Source organism: Rhineura floridana, chromosome 1, assembly GCF_030035675.1.
Source record: "Rhineura floridana isolate rRhiFlo1 chromosome 1, rRhiFlo1.hap2, whole genome shotgun sequence".
Taxonomy (NCBI): domain Eukaryota; kingdom Metazoa; phylum Chordata; class Lepidosauria; order Squamata; family Rhineuridae; genus Rhineura; species Rhineura floridana.
Genome location: NC_084480.1, coordinates 93,827,625 through 93,846,039, shown reverse-complemented (window position 1 = coordinate 93,846,039; position 18,415 = coordinate 93,827,625). Strand labels below are relative to the sequence as shown.

General features: G+C 42.2%; 1 protein-coding gene across 7 annotated transcripts in view; it reads right to left on the bottom strand.

Moving 5' to 3' along the window:
* The window catches only part of CDC14B (cell division cycle 14B), a 76,641-nt gene extending 60,090 nt beyond the window's left edge, over positions 1-16,551 (bottom strand). Inside the window, exon 1 of one of the 7 annotated variants that reach the window (XM_061626285.1) lies at positions 16,197-16,551. In XM_061626285.1, the coding sequence (XP_061482269.1) occupies positions 16,197-16,374 (178 nt within the window). In that variant the 5' untranslated portion in view covers positions 16,375-16,551. Of the gene's footprint in view, positions 1-1,028; positions 1,112-1,238; positions 1,738-5,862; positions 6,043-16,196 lie in introns of those variants that run through there. The other 6 variants (XM_061626291.1, XM_061626276.1, XM_061626273.1 and 3 more) reach the window with 6 other exon arrangements.
* Between the last annotated feature and the right edge of the window lie 1,864 nt (positions 16,552-18,415).

The following is an 18,415-nucleotide window of genomic DNA, read 5'->3' as shown; positions in this document are numbered from 1 at the left end:
ATAGGGAGTTTTAGGCAAAGTTAATCCAATCTACATCACTGAGTGGGTCAGAGGCCAAAATACCAATGGGTTTCACTATCAGAAGGAAAACACAAACATATACCACCCTGAAATCCTTTGGGAGGAAGAGTGGGGATATAAATTTAATAAGCTAAATAAATATATATCAGTAAAAACCCCTTCACAAGAGCTGTTAGTGAAGGGGAGCCATGTGTGGAATGGTGCTGTGTGCTCATGCAATGCCACTAGCCCCACCTCAACATCCATGCATTCGGCATGGACATCTGCAAGAAAAAGCCTATAAGCAGGCTTTTCCCATTCAGGCTTCCAAAACAAAAGAGAGAGCCTATGCCTCAAGATGTCGATATACATAGGTTTCCCCTTGCATATATCTGCACCTAATATACATGTCAAAATATAGGATGTCAGCAGATTCTCTGTTACATTTTCTCAAACCAACTAGTCTTCACCCCACTATAAAGTCCTAGTGATTTCCAATGGCACTTACTTTCAAGTAAACACACTTAGGGTTATACAGCACAATAATACACGTTTTCTTCAAAAAGATAATCACAGGCTATGTATCCTAACCATAGAGTACAGAAGTAAATCCTACTGAAATCAATGAGGTCTAGCTAGAATTAGGCTGCACTCAGGTTCATACATTTTGTTCTCTTGTAGTTTATATTTTACTTCAACTGGATGGAAACATGGCAACTAAATGTTTGTTGTGTGTGTACTTACAAATGCAATCTGCACGCACACACACCCATGTCTGCAATTCATTTTGTAAACCAACTAAAACCCACATTGACAAATCACTTCCACTTATTCCAAAGATGCCAAGTTAAAAGGGCATCTATTATAGACTCAATTCTGGGGGGAAAAGAAAAAGTCGTGGCTGTTCTTCAGCCAGAGCTCCTTTGTCATGCAACACAGTTGCCGTGTATTTTATTGTATTCTACCCTCATCAACTTCTCTCTAGCACAATATAAAACCCGGGGCCTGAAATGGCAAATTACCCCCACCATCAGTAACAACTTGCTGATAGCCTCCCGGCTCGCCGTCCAGGTATAACACACTTGCAGAAAACTTCTGCAAGAGGAAACGTCGTTAAGAGCTAGTATTTAAAGGGCCAAAGTCCACCAGGAACATAAAGCGGAAAGCAAAGAAAAATAACACACGCAGCCCTCTCAACTTCCCGCACCATTTTGTAAAACTCCGTATTTTATGCTCACCTTTGACCACCTCCACACAGAGACGAAAGTCCTTCCCGGCGTTCATTGTTTACAAACATTTAACGAGATCCGGGGTTGAGTAAGAAGGGGCAGAGCTGCTGGAAATGGCTGCGGCCGCCCCTGCTCGCTCTAGGACTGCAGGAGACTGAAGGGTTCCTCCCCTCTTTGGAGTTCTAACCAGACAGTTTTTTTCCCTTAGCGAGGGGAGGGGAGAGGGGGGCTCCTTGCACTGAAGCGAGTGCCCGAGTGCAGTGTGACCCGAAAGAGGTGCAACTGCCCACTTCTCCGGGAAGCTTCTCTCCGCTGCTCCGTGGCTCCGGCGTTCAGCACCCGAGAAGTGGCCTCAGGGGCCTCGAGAGGAGCGAAGAAGCAGAGTGAACGGAAAGGAGGAGCGAGCGCGCTGATTCCGCGCCCGCCGCCTGAGGAGACTCGTCCGCAGGCTACTGGTGTGGTGAAGAGTTGACGACTTGAGCGGGCATAACCATCGACAAACTCCCTTCCGTCAATGAAGCGGCTGTCGAGGCCTCCGCGCTGAGCAGCTGCCATTGGCTGGCGAATGGGGCAGGGCCACTCCCGCCAGCTGCTAGCCGGAGGCAGCCACATCCACCCTTCTCGTTCCAAGGTGGGGAACGGCCCTCCCCCAGCCTAGCAACCTCCAAGGGACCTGGCCCAGCCCGCTGGTGATACACAATAGAAGGACTCGCCCAGCTACTTGACAAGGACGGCCGAGCGCCTGGCCGGCCGAGCTCCATTCCTCGGTGACCGCCCGATGACTCGCCCTTCCCGCCTGAGGCAACGCGCATACTTGCAAACCGTCAATGCTTCGCCACAGCCCCTCTTGGCAGAAACATCTTGACACTCTCTCCCCAGCCACGTTTGAGCCAGGCCTTTGCAACTCAACCGGATTTTAAATGTCTTTGAAAAAGCTACTAAACTCAGCAGTCTTGCCCTTGACTGGGTACCACCCCGACCACCGGAGTCCTTGCTTTCCTTGGTCATACTAACCTATGTGAATCTCAGAAGTTAGGCAGCCGTGCTGCTTTAATTCTATATGACTTTTGAAATTGGGATGTTGTTAATTAATTAATTTGAATGTATGCAGCACTGTGGTGTGTTTTATGTCTATGTGTTTATTGCTGTGTGTTAGTCAACTTGAGCCTTTTTTTGAGAAATAGGTGGCATATACATTAAAAAAAGACAGACTGCTAATCTTTCACAAGTGAAAACCTTTGTTTTATTTCTTAAGAGTCATTATTGTATTAATAGTTCCTATATACCCTCTTTCTGCCTTAACATGAGGCACTCAAAGTGGCTCCCAAATAGTCCCTAAACAGTTTAGCTCCAATAATTAGTTCTTTTTGGAATATTCTCACATTACATATGTCAGTTGCACTGCATGCTTGTCTTGGAGTAATATCTACTAAACACAGTTTAGACATATCTCTGAGTAACAATTCAAAGGACTGCATGCTAAAAGGATGGCAGTGCAATCCCTAGCATGGTTATTTAGAAGTCTTAGTCTCTTTTTCAACCTCAGCCCCATCTGTAAAATCCAGGTAATAACCCTGATTTAACTTACAGGACTGCTGAAGCAATGACAATATAATTAACTCTGAATATCTCAAAGCACTATATAAGAACATAAGAACATAAGAAGAGCCTGCTGGATCAGGCCAGTGGCCCATCTAGTCCAGCATCCTGTTCTCACAGTGGCCAACCAGGTGCCTGGGGGAAGCCCGCAAGCAGGACCCGAGTGCAAGAACACTCTCCTCTCCTGAGGCTTCTGGCAACTAAGTAAATACTAAGTATCATCTCTTTGGCACCTTGAAGTGTACAAAATGCTGTAAAACCTCACTGTTCCGTGGTGTGGATAGACTAGTTCATGTTCCCATTTCCACAAGAGAGAAAACATAAGGAGTAACTTGCCAAAGACACCCAGTCCTTTGAACTAGTGTTCTATTCCAGTACCTGTCCCTTTGGCCATAATAGCTCTCACGTGTAGACTGCTTTCCAATGAGCCAGACATGGTGAAAAGGGAAAAAATGATAATGAACACTGACATTTACAGTGCATGGATACTCCTAGCAAGGAAACTGCATTCAGGAGTGACTCCAAGGCTGGAAAATCTAATAAATGAATTGGATTTTTGTTGGCAGCATGGGAACAGGCTTGTATCTTGCTTTATTTTGATCTCCAGTGAACCCTTCAGATTAAAGAATGATTCACACATCCTGAGAAAACAGACAGAAGAACACTGCACCAAGATGTGGCAAACTGTGACCTCAACATGGGGAAAAACATTCTGAATCGCCTTTCACCACACTGTAGAACTTTGTGTCATGAGAATCGGTACTAATGAATGGAATATCATTCGCATCTGCCCTCCTATGTAGTTCACATGGAGAAGGTCCCATGTTCAACCCTTAGCATTTCCAGGTAAGGCTGGGAAATTTCTGTCTGAAACCTGGGGAGCTGCTGACGGTCAGTGTAGATAGTACTGAGCAAGATAGACCAGTGGTCTTACGCAGTGCAAGACAACTGCCTAGGTTCCTAAGTTTTGTGGGGAGGAATATTGTATTTCCATTTGGGTGATGGAGGAAAGCATGTGAGAAGAGCAGCCTGTTTAGAGTTACATCTTTTAGTTTTTTCCCTTCACATTCTGCATAATATTATGCAGGGCAGCGGCAGCCCGCTGTATGGCTCTGCGGTCAAGCTGAGCCTCACCGCGACATACGAGCACCTAGACAAGGTCTCCCTTCGCTGCCCAGCTTGTGTCCCTGCCCTTGTCATCATGCAGGAATTTCACACTGCTATCTACACCGGCTCCCAGCCTATACATCGCTGCCGCCCACCACGAACACTACCACCAGCTCTACTCTGTTGTTGTTCAGGCAAGAGTAAGAAGGCTTTGGATAAGAACAGAGTTAGGTGCTATTTTACTGTTTAGTTTTTTTGATGTACTCATGTTCTTGCATGTTTTGCTTTTGTATGTCGCTCAGAGTGGCTGGATAACCAGCCAGATGGGCGACTAATAAATTGAATAAATAAATAAATACTTTTCACCATTTTGACCTTTTCAAGGGCAGCAAGCTAGGAGTAAAAAGAAAACATTGTGTTCTTATTTATTTGAAAACGGAGATTTCTCTTCCTGCCAAGTAAGCCGCAGAGCATTATGAAATAAGTAGTAGCAGTTTTAAGAAGTTAATTGTAGGGCATGGAGATGTTGCTTCAGGGTGCAACTTTTAAAGGAGTAATCATGGCTGTAAATTTTTACAATACTTTACCACACCTATTACTAGGAAAGAAACCCAATGTAGAAATAACAATGTTTATACCCTACGGTAATAGATGATGATGATGATTAAATTTATATCCTGCCCTTCATCCCAGTAGGAGCCCAGGGTGGCTGATGAATCCACAATGGACACGGGTCAGTTTCAAAGGGTAAGTCAGTACCGGACACTTGTGCATGAGGAGTTCTGTTTTGCAATTTTTCATATATTAAATATTTGTTTTAGCATGCTATCTGCATATTACTGCAACTTGTTTTTAATTTTTTTAAAAGAAGAATATATAAAGCTCACCATATTTTAAGCTAAAAAAATGGAAATGGACTGCCTTCAAGTCGATTCCGACTTATGGCGACCATATGAATAGGGTTTTCATGGTAAACGGTATTCAGAAGTGGTTTACCATTGCCTTCCTCTGAGGCTGAGAGGAAGTGACTGGCCCAAGGTCACCCAGTGAGCTTCATGGCTGTATGGAAATTCGAACTCTGGTCTCCCAGGTTGTAGTCCAACATTCTAACCACTACACCACGCTGGCTCTCTTTAAGCTAAAAGTTTGGCACAATCTTTCTTGTTTCTTCTTAATTACATTATTCTTAGTGACACTGTGATGCCCTTCCCTGGCTCTCCCTGTCAGGTTCCTACCTGCTCGTGGTTACTGCCTGTCTCTAGGCACCACCAGGGACTCCACCAGTCCGGACCGTCCTTTTATATGGTTTCTCTCCCCGCTCTAGCACAGATCTCAACAGATCCCCCTGCTAGGCAACCACCAGTCACGTCCTAATACTAGTATTCCCAGAGACTCTGAATACTGGTATTGTTATTCTCTTCACCGCTGCCACCATTTGTTACAGTTTCGCTTCAGCCTTGGTCATTACCTTACCCTCCCTTCTGGTCTGTGAAACCCCAGCCAAGGATCAGACCTTTGGTAAACCAAATTAAGTATTTATTAAAGATAACAAAGCTAACAAGATTAACAAGATTTCTTCTTAACGCACATAAGCATATGGTTTTACTCAATACTAATCCGAACTCCACCCCCCTCCTTCTCCACTCTCTCCTGGCAAACAACTCTCTAAACCCCACCAAGCAACCCACTCAGTTCACCTCATCCACCACCACCACCTCCCAGATTCCACTGTCTCTCTTCCTTTTATACGTTCAGCCATTTTAAACACTCAGCCAATCATCTAGCATTCTACTGCCCATTCACTCCCCCTCCTCTTTCACTCCACTTACCATGTATCTTCTAAACAACCAACACTTACCATATATACATTAATATAGGAACATCACAGACACCGCTATTCTTATTTCACAGAACCAAGATGACTTACCAAAGGTCACTGTTCTCAAGTCACATCACATCACTCATGGATCTTGTTGGGTAGAGTAATCCAGGTCAGGGGAAGCCAACGTAAGTTGTGCTGGACCAAGAGAAGCCGGCCAAAAGTTCAGCTGCATCCAAATCCCATTCAGGAGCCTTTGGGTTGGCTGAACATCAGCTCATTTGGGAGCTATGTATGAGGACCAGAAAGTAAAAGCCTGCTCTCCCAAATACCCCTACCAGGGAGTAAGCCCTTCTCTATTGACATCTATTGCAATTATTTTCGTAGACTGATTATTCCCAGCGTAACTTTTGCTTGGATTGCGCAGAAGCCAACATGAGTTCGATGTGGCACAAGTCCACTCACCTTGGCCCCTCCCCTGACATGTCCCTGACATGCCCCTTTTTCAGGCCGAACACCAGTTGACGCCAGCTCCTCTTGTGCCAGTCTTGGCTGAGTTGGGACTCAGCAGTCTCAGCTGGAGATCTGCTGCATCCAACTCCCTTCAGCCTAGAGTAGTGATTCTCAAACGGTGCGCCCAGGCACACTGGTGCGCCCTAAGAGGTGGCTAGGTGTGCCTCAAATATTATGAAAGTATATTTTAAAAATGAGAAGAAACCATTTGTATAGGGTAAGTAATAGTTTTCTATAGTTATTTTTATTCATAGTTTAAAATATATTAATATATTTTTAATTTTGTACAAGAAGTGCACCAGAAAATTTTTATATGTTTTACAGTGCGCCGCAAACCAAAAAAGTTTGAGAACCACTGGCCTAGAGTAAGTGTAAGTTGGATTACGCCCTCAGTGCTTTAAAAACCAGTGGTTTGAATGCCTTTACTGCAATATTGCTATAAATGACAGTGCTTGTGGGAACTATCACAACATTGATAAAAAGGTATAAGACCCTATCTTTACCCATTAAGATTAAGGTACATTCTACTTCTTTACTGTAATCCATCTTAAATCAATAAAAACAAAAGATACATTCCAAATTTATCTTCTGAAAGTTCTTCAACTTCACTACATATTCAGGGAGAGTTCAGCTCTTTTTGTGCCTTGGAGACTTCAGCACTTTTGTATAGCAGTTGTCAAAAGCACTGCAGTTAAGAGAGTGACTAATGTGTGTCATGAGAAAGCTTTGCAGTAATCAGAAGAGACACACAAAGAGCAATATCCCTGAGTTATGAAACACTTCGTACTAAGTAAATACCCACAAATGGGAAATGCACACTGACCAAAGGTTCAATAGGTCTGCTTGTGCTCCAGAGGACACACATGTACTTTTTACATGTATACTTGCAAAAAGGCTAATTTTGGGGAATTAGCAAAACTCAGAGGATGGCTCAGAAGGAGAGGGCCTTTTCAGTTGTGGCTTTTGATAGACTGAAATTATGTTGTTTTGTTATTAGTGTGCTGCCAAAGCTTAATGTGGCTGCTAAGGGGGTCATTTTGTTCTTTTTTATGGTATGTTTGTTTATGTTTTAAATGTGTTCTAAGTTGCTTGGAGACCTCTGGGTAACAAGCGTCTAACAAGTATAATTCTCCTTCTCCTCCTCGGGTCTTTACTGAAGATTATTACATGTACATGGATAAAATGGCATTGGTTTTGATCACTTTGGGGATTTAGGATGAAATAATCCTAGTATGCTGTGTCTGGAGATCCAGCAATAAACACACTGCAGCTATAATTGTAACATTTATTTGTAAATGGATAAAGGCTTAAAGATGACAACATGCCAGTGTGAAAGCGTTACAAGTGATTTTGTGGTTTGAAACACAGCTACAGAGATATATAGAATAAAAGAAATTAATAATGCTTTACATAGGCTATCACACTCATGTAAAGCCTAAACCATATGATTGGTTATTGTTGCAGAGATAGAGAGTGCAAACAAAGGGTGAAGAGTCTCCTAACATGGAATTAGGAGGAGGAGACATCACTCTATACAGAAGGCAAAAGAAACAAACAGGAAGGGCAAAGGTTACATGCAAAGTCCTGGTGATCCTATCTGACAAGATTTTTTTTTAAAAGGAGTAAGATCAGGAAAATAAAAACAGGAAAAAAGGGGAGGCTAGAGACATTAATAATGGCCGGTCCTGCATTTAGAGGAAGCCTGTGACTTAGAAGGGGGTCGTAGATACTGTGTTCACAGTACCATGGCCAGACTAATTACAGTGACCCTAAGGATCTCTGGTAGAACTTGGTGCCACTGTACACTTGGAGGTCATGCTTGCTATCTCCCTTTGCCCAAGGGATCCAAGTTATCTGCTAGAACCTCAAGTCAAAAGAACACCTTTCCATAGTCTCCTCTTATATGAGGTTCTCCTGAATGGTTTTTACTGCAGTTCAAAAGTTGAAAAATCTTTCCCTTTAGAAAGACACTGGCTGGTGCCTTCGCAAAGAAGGTCCTTACTAGTCCCAAAAACAACAAACGTGACTTTGAGGAACAGGAGGGGGTAGAGGCAAGTGGAGGTGTCTAGCTAAAGCCTATGGGAGAAAAGCAAGAAGCCAGCTCTTGTGGTTTGCAACAAGGGCAGCATGTTTTGATGCCAGGTGATGCAGATTAGCCTCTTGGAAGCGTTCCTAAAAGATGAACACTGGGGGATGTCTTATGCATCTGGTAATAGGAAAAAGTCTTGATTAATGTCAAAAGGATATTTTCAGAGAGTCTGGGTTTATATGTGACTGATATTTTATGATGAAGCCATGGGTGGAGAAGTTCCTGCGACATTGTGACTCGATTTAATTAACTGACAGGCCATAGGATGAAAGGCCAGCCATAGGAGTGTTTCCCTTTTTTAAGTAAAATTCTTGTGCCTTGATAACAAAGAGATTGAACTTGGAAGTGCTAAAATAAATGCAAAAAGGGAACCTTCTTTCTGTAATTATTTATAATCTTCTAACAAGGTGCCCTTTCCCAGCTGAAAGGCTTGTATTTCCAAAACTAGCAAAATTAATTATTTAGATAGGGTTGGTATGCTTACTGGTTGGGAACCATTTAATTTACAATGGAAGATTCCTAAACAAATTATAGCTATTTTGTATTATTGAATTCTGAAATTAAATAGGTCAGGGAGCTTCTGTATTTGAGTGACATATATTGGGATTATCACTGACATACACTTCAGGGCTTTCCCTGTCCACCACTGTGATCCTCTATCACCATGCCTCAGAGCAAAACCAACTTACACACAATCTCAGAGCATGTGCAAAGTTCCAGCTACACTGAGCTTCTTGGTAAGTTCTGACATAGCAGTCATCACAGTGAATTTAGCCCTACACACGTAAGACAGGCATGCATTAATTAGGTTCTACCAAGTTGAACAAATTCCACTAGCTATGTATTATGAAAAAATGAAATGGACTGCTTTCAAGTTGATTCTGACTTACGGCGACCCTATGAACAAGGTTTTCATAGTAAGCAATATTCAGAGGGGGTTTATCATTGCTTTCCTCTGTGGCTGAGAGGCAGTAACTGGTCCAAGGTCACTCAGTGAGCTTCATGGCTGTGTGGGGATTCGAACCCTGGTCTCTCAGGTTGTAGTCCAACACCTTAACCACTACACCGCACTGGGTCTCGCTATGTATTGTAGCATGCTAAATACTTTTCCACACAGATACAGCATCTTTTCTTTTTTGCAATTTGAGATAGGCAGTGAAACAGGGTTATTGAGCCCCAGTGGGCTGCTGTTCATGCCTAGTGTGCTGCATTTCAGCTTCATAGATCACAACTATGGCCACATCTGCACCATACATTTAATGCACTATTATACAACTTTAACAGTCATGGCTTCCTCCTAGAGAAGTGAAGGCCCGGGGGGGGGAATTGAAGAATCGGAGGGGGGGGGAATGATTCCATCTCTGTTTTTTTCCACAGGCCTTCACATCTCTGCTCATGCCAAGAATCTGGGAACTGTAGTTAAGAGTGCTGAGAGATGTTATGAGACTCCCTATTCCCTTAACAAAGCTACTGTTCTCAGAGTTCCTTGGGAAAAGGGATTGATGGTTCAACCATTCTGGAAATTGTAGATCTGTGAGAGGAACAGAGGTCTTCTAACAACTTTCAGCAGCCTTAACGACCTATAGTTCCCACAATTCTTTGGGAGAAGCCATGACTGTAAAGTGGTATACTAGTGCTTTAAATGTGCAGATGTGGCCATATATAGGCCTGACACAGGATCAGACTCACAGAGCAAATGACCTCTTGTTTGGATGGATCAAAGCCACTTTAAGTGTGAGTATGCTCATTGGTAGAAATGCTGCAAACATCCAGTGTGGAAAATATACACAGTATACACTGCAGTACCATTAACAGGTAATATAAAGCTCAGTGAATAAAAATAGAAGTTCTTAATCATGAAATGCAAAAGGGGGTGGTTGTGAGCAAATAATGCCTAGGGTTTTTCAAAAATTGTCTTCAGAATTTAATTCAAGAATCTTTCTTTATCACTATTATTAATGGTTTATGTAGCATAATTTTTAATAGGCTATATGCTTTACAATTATCTCCCATATGCCTAGCATCCCTTTAAAGCAAGTGAATTATACAGCAGTGAGAGTGGCTGTATACTATAGTCAGCATGGATTTTTGCATTCCGAAATGTTAAATTGAAAATAGCCCTCCATGCCATTCTGATGCTTCCCATAAGCTAATTTCAAAACAAAACCATATTTATTTATTTTATTTATTTATTATTTATTTATTACATTTATACTCTGCCTTTCTTTTCAGGAAACCCAAGGCAGCCTACATATGGTTTCCAGGCAGTCTCCCATCTTAGTGACCAGACTTGACCCTGCTTAGCTGCAGTAGGGAGCTGGCCTTATGTGCCTTCAAACGATAGCCTGGGACCTTACAAAACTTATAGACCTCAGCTCAGAAATGCTTGCTTAACAACCCTCTTAGTTTTCATGGAGATGCACAATACCGTCAGAGAGAATAGAGAGTTCAAAGTGTAAAAAGAGAGAGAGAGAGAAACCAGACCCATTTTGGACTTTTTTCTGTCAGAGTTCTCATAATTTGTTGAAATTCATTAAAAATTAGCCATGTTCACAGAGTACCTGTAATCTTATTAATGACCTTGTTCCATACTCTGACCTTCGTCTTCTGCAGTTCAAAGGTTTAAAAAATGCCTGGCTAATTTTTAATTAATTTAAGAAATTTAGCATTGAACTCAATAAGGATGGGCATGCTCAGTAAGAACCAACTGTCAGTGTTCTAAAAGCCAGACTCACAGCTGCTTGGCTTGGTTAATCAGGTGGCCACAACCACACCAGACCTTTATTTCACTCTAGACAGTCATGGCTTCCCCCAAAGAATCCTGGGAAGCGTAGTTTGTGAAGGGTGCTGAGAGGAGTCTCTTACTCCCCTGATAGAACTCTAGTGGCCAGAGCAGTTTAACAGTCAGCCTCTCTGACTGAAGCTCTGTGGGGGGAACAGGGTATCTCCTAGCAACTCTCAGCACCCTTCACTAACTACACTTCCCAGGATTCTTTGGGAGAGGCCATGAATGCCTAAATTGAAATAAAGGCCTGGTGTGGATGTGGCCAGGGACAGCTGTGGCTTAAACGTGTGTGGGAGGCTACATGTGCTTGCTGTAGAATAAAAAGGTGGGGAAAACCCTGAAAAAGAATGATACTGTTCACAATGTCTTCCTTTTGGAAAGGAATGGGGCTTCCCCTCTGCCCAGTGCCACCCATCCAAGCAAATATTGTTGTTTCCTCCCTGCTAAAACAAGATCATCACAGCACATGTCTTGTTTCTGTTCTTTGGGCTGATTGCAGGTGTTGTCACCACTCATGATACACTCAGAGGCACGTTACCAAATTCGTCAAAGCTACACAGGAAGTGGATTGGACCGTGGAAGACCAATCCAAATTGTGTTTGCATTTTGACAAATTTGTAGGGCAGTACAACATCTCAGAGAGAAGGTCAGGTCTCCTGCTCTCCTGGTGCATTCACTATAGCTGCCCAATTTCCCTGCTTTTTAAAGTTTGATAGAAATAGCTGTGGGCTATAGGTACGTTCTTAAACCACAACGTTTTTTGCCTATTAGTGAATATTATTCCTGTTCTATGGATGGGCAACTGAAGCTGAGGGACCTGGCCAAGGACGAGTTACAAGCAGAAAATAATTTTCTAAGTGCTGTTTCACATATCAAATAAATTGATAAAAAATCTTTAAATTCCCCTTTGAGAAAGGGCCATAGCTCAGTGGTAGAGCATCTGCCTTGCATGCCAAAGGTCCTAAATTCAATCCTCTGCATCTCCAGGTAGGGCTGGGAGAGACTCCTGCCTGAAACTCCAGACAGCCACTGCCAGTTAGTGTAGAGAGTACTGAGCTAGATGGCCCAATGGTCTGTCTCAGTATAAGGCAGCTTCCTAGGTTCCCACTGCAGCTCTTCCAGTATAAGTAATATGTATCGGGGATCTGCAACATACTTTCTAATCTCTCTTTCTGTACTATATATCTTCAGATCTCAGTCCAACGTGCCATCCCACAAGGTGGAGGCTCACAAGGAATTATTGGGTGGGATTTAAGATTTTAGACTGCTGAGCTCCAGGGCTAGATGAGTGGCTTCTTGCTTACCGAGTTCTGAGCTTCAATAGCCTAGAACGATGGTGCAATTTCCCTAATGCTTCAGAGCCACTTGAGGCTTCAAAAGCCTTCCATGATTTTATATACATGGTTAACATAACAATAAGTACTCAGCAACATTGTAGAATCCACTATTTATAATTCTTGCAGTATTTATGTGGGCATATATAGATAGCATTGATTATATGCTGTCCATATAAATCAAATCATTTTATATGATCTTTCAAAAAACAATAAAAATGAAAAGCTAAGAAAACACAAAGCCAGCTGTCAACAGGAAATTGGATGCAGCAGCTACTTAAGAGTCCAAAATTAAAATACAAAAAGGCTTTTAAAACCTTTGGGAAATATGGCTACAACAGCAGTTCCAGGATTCTTTTAATGCCACAATCCTAGGTATATTGTATTCCTAATATTTTGTATTTTTCTTTCCTGTTTGATTTGCACATCCACAATATACTATTATAACTAGCACCAGTTTTAATTAGATCCTTAACTGTTTTCTTGTAAATAAAAGAAGATAAAGCCACACAACATGGACAGGTGCATCTTGCTGATAATGCACAAGATTTTTAGTTTAACCTCAATGAAAACATGTGCAATCATGCATCGTTTGAATGAAGCCTTCTCAATATAACTATTCCATTTTGTACCAAGATTCTGAAAAATAGTGGATTTAAATTATTTGTGTAGCAGTTGGATTGATTAAATCAAGTCAGCTTAAATCACGATTTAAAATTGAAAAAAAAGGGTTTAATTAGGTCATTATTTCAATCAAGTTTCTAATTTTCTAATTTATATATTTCTTGAACAACCACTCATACTAAATTGTTGGAATTACAATTAAAACACTACCAGTTTACAAGCAGATCTTTGGATCCACACAGATGGGTATAGACTATCACTTGTATTAATTTCAGAGTTTAATGCAAATAATTATAAGGGAATACTAAATATAACTGTATGTGTGGGTCTGCTTTAAAATCCCATTTAAATTAAAAATTAACTTTTTATTTTTTTAAAATAATTTATTTTTATCCACCCTTGTTTGTGTAGATAAATTATGAATGTATTAGGTTAGGACAATACATAGCATTTCCAGGTAAGGACTGAAGGAAAAAAGAAAGCCAATTATTCAAATAAAGCAGAGATGCTGTTCTGTAGTAGTGAGTTGGAGGCCTTAGGATTCCCAATCTATCCAGCATGATAGACTGAGACAGAAGAGCAACTATGGAAGTGAAAAGAACCTTGTTATTCAACTCAAGTACCCTGCTTGAGCATTAATTTATCTCCTTAAAATAAGTATTGTTACAATAATCAGAATTATGCTATATAGATGAGATTTCTTTGCCACGCTTCAGCAAAAAATGGCCACAGGGCAATTTACAAAAATAAGGAAATATAAAAACATAATAAATAGAAAGATTCAAATAATTCTCATGTTACATAATTAACAGCATCATAAAACCCATCAGCCTCTAAAAGCCTGACAAAATGGTTGGTGTTTACCTGGTGTCCTTTTATTATTATTATTATTATCATCATCATCAATAACAACAACAACAACAACAATAAAATTTACATCTCACCCCTTCTCCCAGAAGGAGCCTAGGGAAGCAAACAAAAACACAAAAAACATATTTAAAACATCTTAAAAACAAAACATTTTAAAAAATAAATCTTTAAAACATCTTTAAAAAAACTAAAAAAAATTCCAGCACAGATGCAGACTAGGATAAGTTCTCTGTTTAAAAGGCTTGTTGAAAGAGGAAGGTTTTCAAAAGGTGCCAAAAAGACAACAGAGATGGCGCCTGTCTGAATATTTAAGAGGAGTGAATTTCAAAGCATAGGTGCCACAATATTAAAGGTCTGCTTGTTGTGTAGAACAGACTTCCCCATGAGATAGTATCTACAGGAGGCCTTCACCTGCAGAGCAAAGTGACAGACTGGGTATATAGGGGATAAGACAATCTTTCAGGTATCTAAAATATCTAAAAGAAGGGAGGTCATTCTACAGATTATAATTTTTGTAAATTATATCATATTGTAGATCTACTTTTATGCACAAACATATATGCACAACAAAATATGAAACATGCAGATTTAGCATCATGCAGTATTCTAAATTATAAGATGAACGCATCTCTTAACTAGAAAAGAGCAATTGCAACCTAGCATTGTTTTAGATTGTTCACAGGGATGTGATATCTGTTGTGAGAGCCTATGTGGTGCTGTAATAGCTAGATTGTTGGATTAGGCCAGGAGGCCACAAGTGGTATCCCAGTTCCCTTACATGTGGACTTTAAGCTGTGCAATGGAATTTTCTCACCCTCTCCCATCCCATGTGACTCCTAAACCTGTTCCAGAATTACCCCCAACCTCCGGAGCAGATTTGGTGGTTGTGTGGGGAGAGGAGAGGGCACAGTTCTATTGTGCAACTAAAACTTGCGCTAGAACTTTTTAGCTCAGCCATGGGGGACTTGAGGCCCTCCAGATGTTGTTGGATTACAACTGCCAACATCCCTGGCCACTGGTCATGCTGCTGGCACTGCTGGTAGTTGTAGTTCAGCAACATCTGGAGGGCTACAGGTCCTCCACACCTGCTTTAGTTGGATACCACCCTAGGGTGCCAAATCTCTGCTTAGCCATAAACCTCACTGGGTGACTTTGGGCCAGTCATTTGTCTTAGCTTAACCTACCTAACAGGGTTGTTGGGCAGATAAAATGGGGAGAAGAACCATGTGTGCCACCTTAAGCTTCTTGGAGGAAAGGTGGGATATAAATGTAATAAAAAATAAATAATATTCTTATTCTGAGGTGCTCAGAACTAATACTTGGAACAGCCATACAGAGTATTTTCCACCATAATCCTAACAAAAAAGCCAGCAGTAGGGAAGGAGTGGCAAAGCAACCTGGAGGTCCTTTTGCCCATGATTTGTATGTCAAGGCAGTTTGGAATCATGAAAGATTCCTACACAAACAGTGGAGAGAGGAAAACAAGTATCCTTTAAGCAGGCAATAAAAAGAGGCATTGTTTCCCCTAACTAGCAGTTTCCTACAAGGTCTCAACTACCAACAGGAGAAAGAACATGTTCCTTGACTCCTATCTTCATACATAAGGCAATGCATAGAACTATATTCCAAGATTTGATCACTGATCAGGAGAACACAATAAATGAGCACAAGGAGGGGAATAATATTTGACCTATTTGCATTTGCCTGAACAAAACAAAACAAAACAAAACAAAACAGCACTTATTCAAATAGGCAGTCTGAGAGGGATAAGAAGCCTTTTCGCGAATTTATTTAGATTTTAAGCCATGTTCATCTCCAAAGGGCTCGCAGGTACCTACAAACATTTAGAAGCCAGAACTTCAATTAACCCAGATACCTGCCTCACGATTATTTACATACTGTATACCGCCAGCAACGCGCGTCAATCTAGCCTGAAAAATATAGCCGTCGAAGCTCCCCATCGGGGCGAGAAAGGCACGCGCTACACTTGAAAGCAGCAAGCAGGAGGCTTATTTACAAGTTAGGGGGGACTGGGCTCCGGGAAGAACTTGGTGGCTCCTTCGCCCCCGCCCCCATCCTCCTGTGGATGTGGTGCGTCCCCCGCTTCTTACGGGGTGGAAAGGCAACCGCTCTCCCCCCCCCCGTCCCATATTAATTCCACTCCCGCTTTGTGGGCGCCGGTCCCCGCAGACAGCCCCTCGCGCCATGCAACACCCCCTCCCCGCACCTGTGAGTTGTATGCAGATCTCGCGCCTGAGGGTCCGCGGGGCTGGCTCCTCTCCTTCGAGCACCGCCGGAAGAGTGGCGGAGCTGCGAGTTTTCTTGACCGCCGGCGGCGGCGTGGCAGGCAAAGTAGCCGGGGCCGAATGTCGCCGGCCCCCCGCCGCCGAAGTCTTCCGCTTCATGGCGGTGGTGGCAGCGGAGGAGGAGACAGCGGCAGGGCAACCGGGCTCATCCCCGCCGCTTACCCCCCGATCGGGGCTCAAGCAGCCCAAGGAGAGCAGAAGGAGGAAGAGGGGGGAGGCTGCGGTCGCTTGGCAAAGCACCCCCCCTGTCTGTTCCCAACCTGCCGCTTTCCGCCGCTGCTCCCGCTCTCAGACACCTCTCCCTCCTCATTCGGTCTCCCCCTCCTCCCGCTCGCCTCTCATTGGGCCAGGGCAGTGTGACGTCACAATCGCAGAGCCTCAACCACGGTGACGTCATAGTAATACACCTGAACACCTGAGCAGGGACGAAGGGGGGATGGATAGTTCAATATACATAAGGCTTCTACATTCTTCCCCAGTTAGATTGCAGAGACGACTCCTTCAGGCGCGTCTCCGGCCCCCGGGACACCTTACCCTCCCCACGGTCTGTGTCAGTGTCTGCATTTGGGGGGTTGTATATGTCTCTCTCTGTGTGTAGGGGGGCATGCTTTCAACATGGATTAGTATAGAAAGCTGTTAGATGGTGACTAAAAATGGGAGATACAAAATGGGACAGGTAACATTGGATGGGCGTAAACACTTTGCTGTTGCATGAGAAATTGCATGGAACTCGCAAACATCCGCGTTTTCTTAATTGGGAATCTTTTTCACCACTTCACACTAGAGAGAAGATAGCCTTCCATATAGGAAATGTCACAATACCTCAAACACAGTTCAGGAAAACTCTATAAATAAGAAACACTTTAAATACCCTTCCCCTTTGTCATACATTACCTTCTTTTAATCAGTGCTAACCCCCTTTATTTATCACCTTTTGCCATGCCCTGTCCTCCTGTTAAGACATCACACTTTATGAACAGTCCCACATCTAATGAGATGAATGCACATTTATCATCTGTATTCAAGATAAACTACATAAGGCCTGTACAACAGGTGATCCATCAAGTCAAATGCAGTACAAAAGGGGCACAATTAACCTATATTTGCTGCTGGCCTGGGACTGCAAAATAAGGGAAGGTAGTTAAGCATCTAGCAGACCACTATTCAAGGGTGGTGGGCTATGATGAAGTCACACCTTGTGCAGGTGGAAGGTACCAGCTGTATGTATGGTTTTTTGTTTTGTTTTTAAATGCAAGTGACTTTGTGCAGGAATTATGATTGTAGGGTTTACTGTAGCATTGTAATTAGAGGGAGGAAAAGGGTACAATTGGCACTGGTATATGGTTTAAGTGAATTTGTTGAATTCTGAGGCTGTAGCCAGATGAGACATTTTAGCTAATATCATGACATCCTATAGCATTTTCAATATTTTTCATTTGCCTTACATTTTACAACTTCTGGGAACTGGACCGATAAAGGGAGGTTTATCTTAACTTACTGCTTAATGTGGTTTTTAAAATCAAATCTCAAAAATGCTTGTACCAGTGATTCTCTGCTGAAAACACTGACAATCCATTGGAATATTCTGCTAAGCAAGCAATAGAGGGGGAAATGGGAATGGTTTCAGAGCAATAAGATTCTGTTGCTTAAAAGTATACTTGTTGCTGGTTACAATATTTTTTAATTAATGTCCTCACTATAAATTGTTGCAATGAATGCAATGTAAAAGTAGTTAGAAAATGTATGCCCCATTGATCCTAAATACTACTTCAATGTAAACAAACCTAAACTGATGCATGTTGAGGTAAAATAATATAAATTTCACATATACACCCATGGGGTCTGAATGGGTAGTGACTAACTAGGAATGAAACCTTGGAGTCACAGGGGATAGCTAAATTAAATGTTGGCCCAGTCTGCAGCTGCTGTGAAAACGGCAAAATCCATGCTAGGGATCATTAGGAAATGAAATGAAAATAAAACTGCCAATATCATACTGCTGTTACACAAATTATGGTGTGACTGCACTGGCCACCTCACCTCAAAAAAGATATTGTAGAGCTGGAAGGGATTCAGAAAAGAGCAACCAAAATGATTAATGGGATGGTGTGATTCCACTATGGGGACAGGTTGCAACATT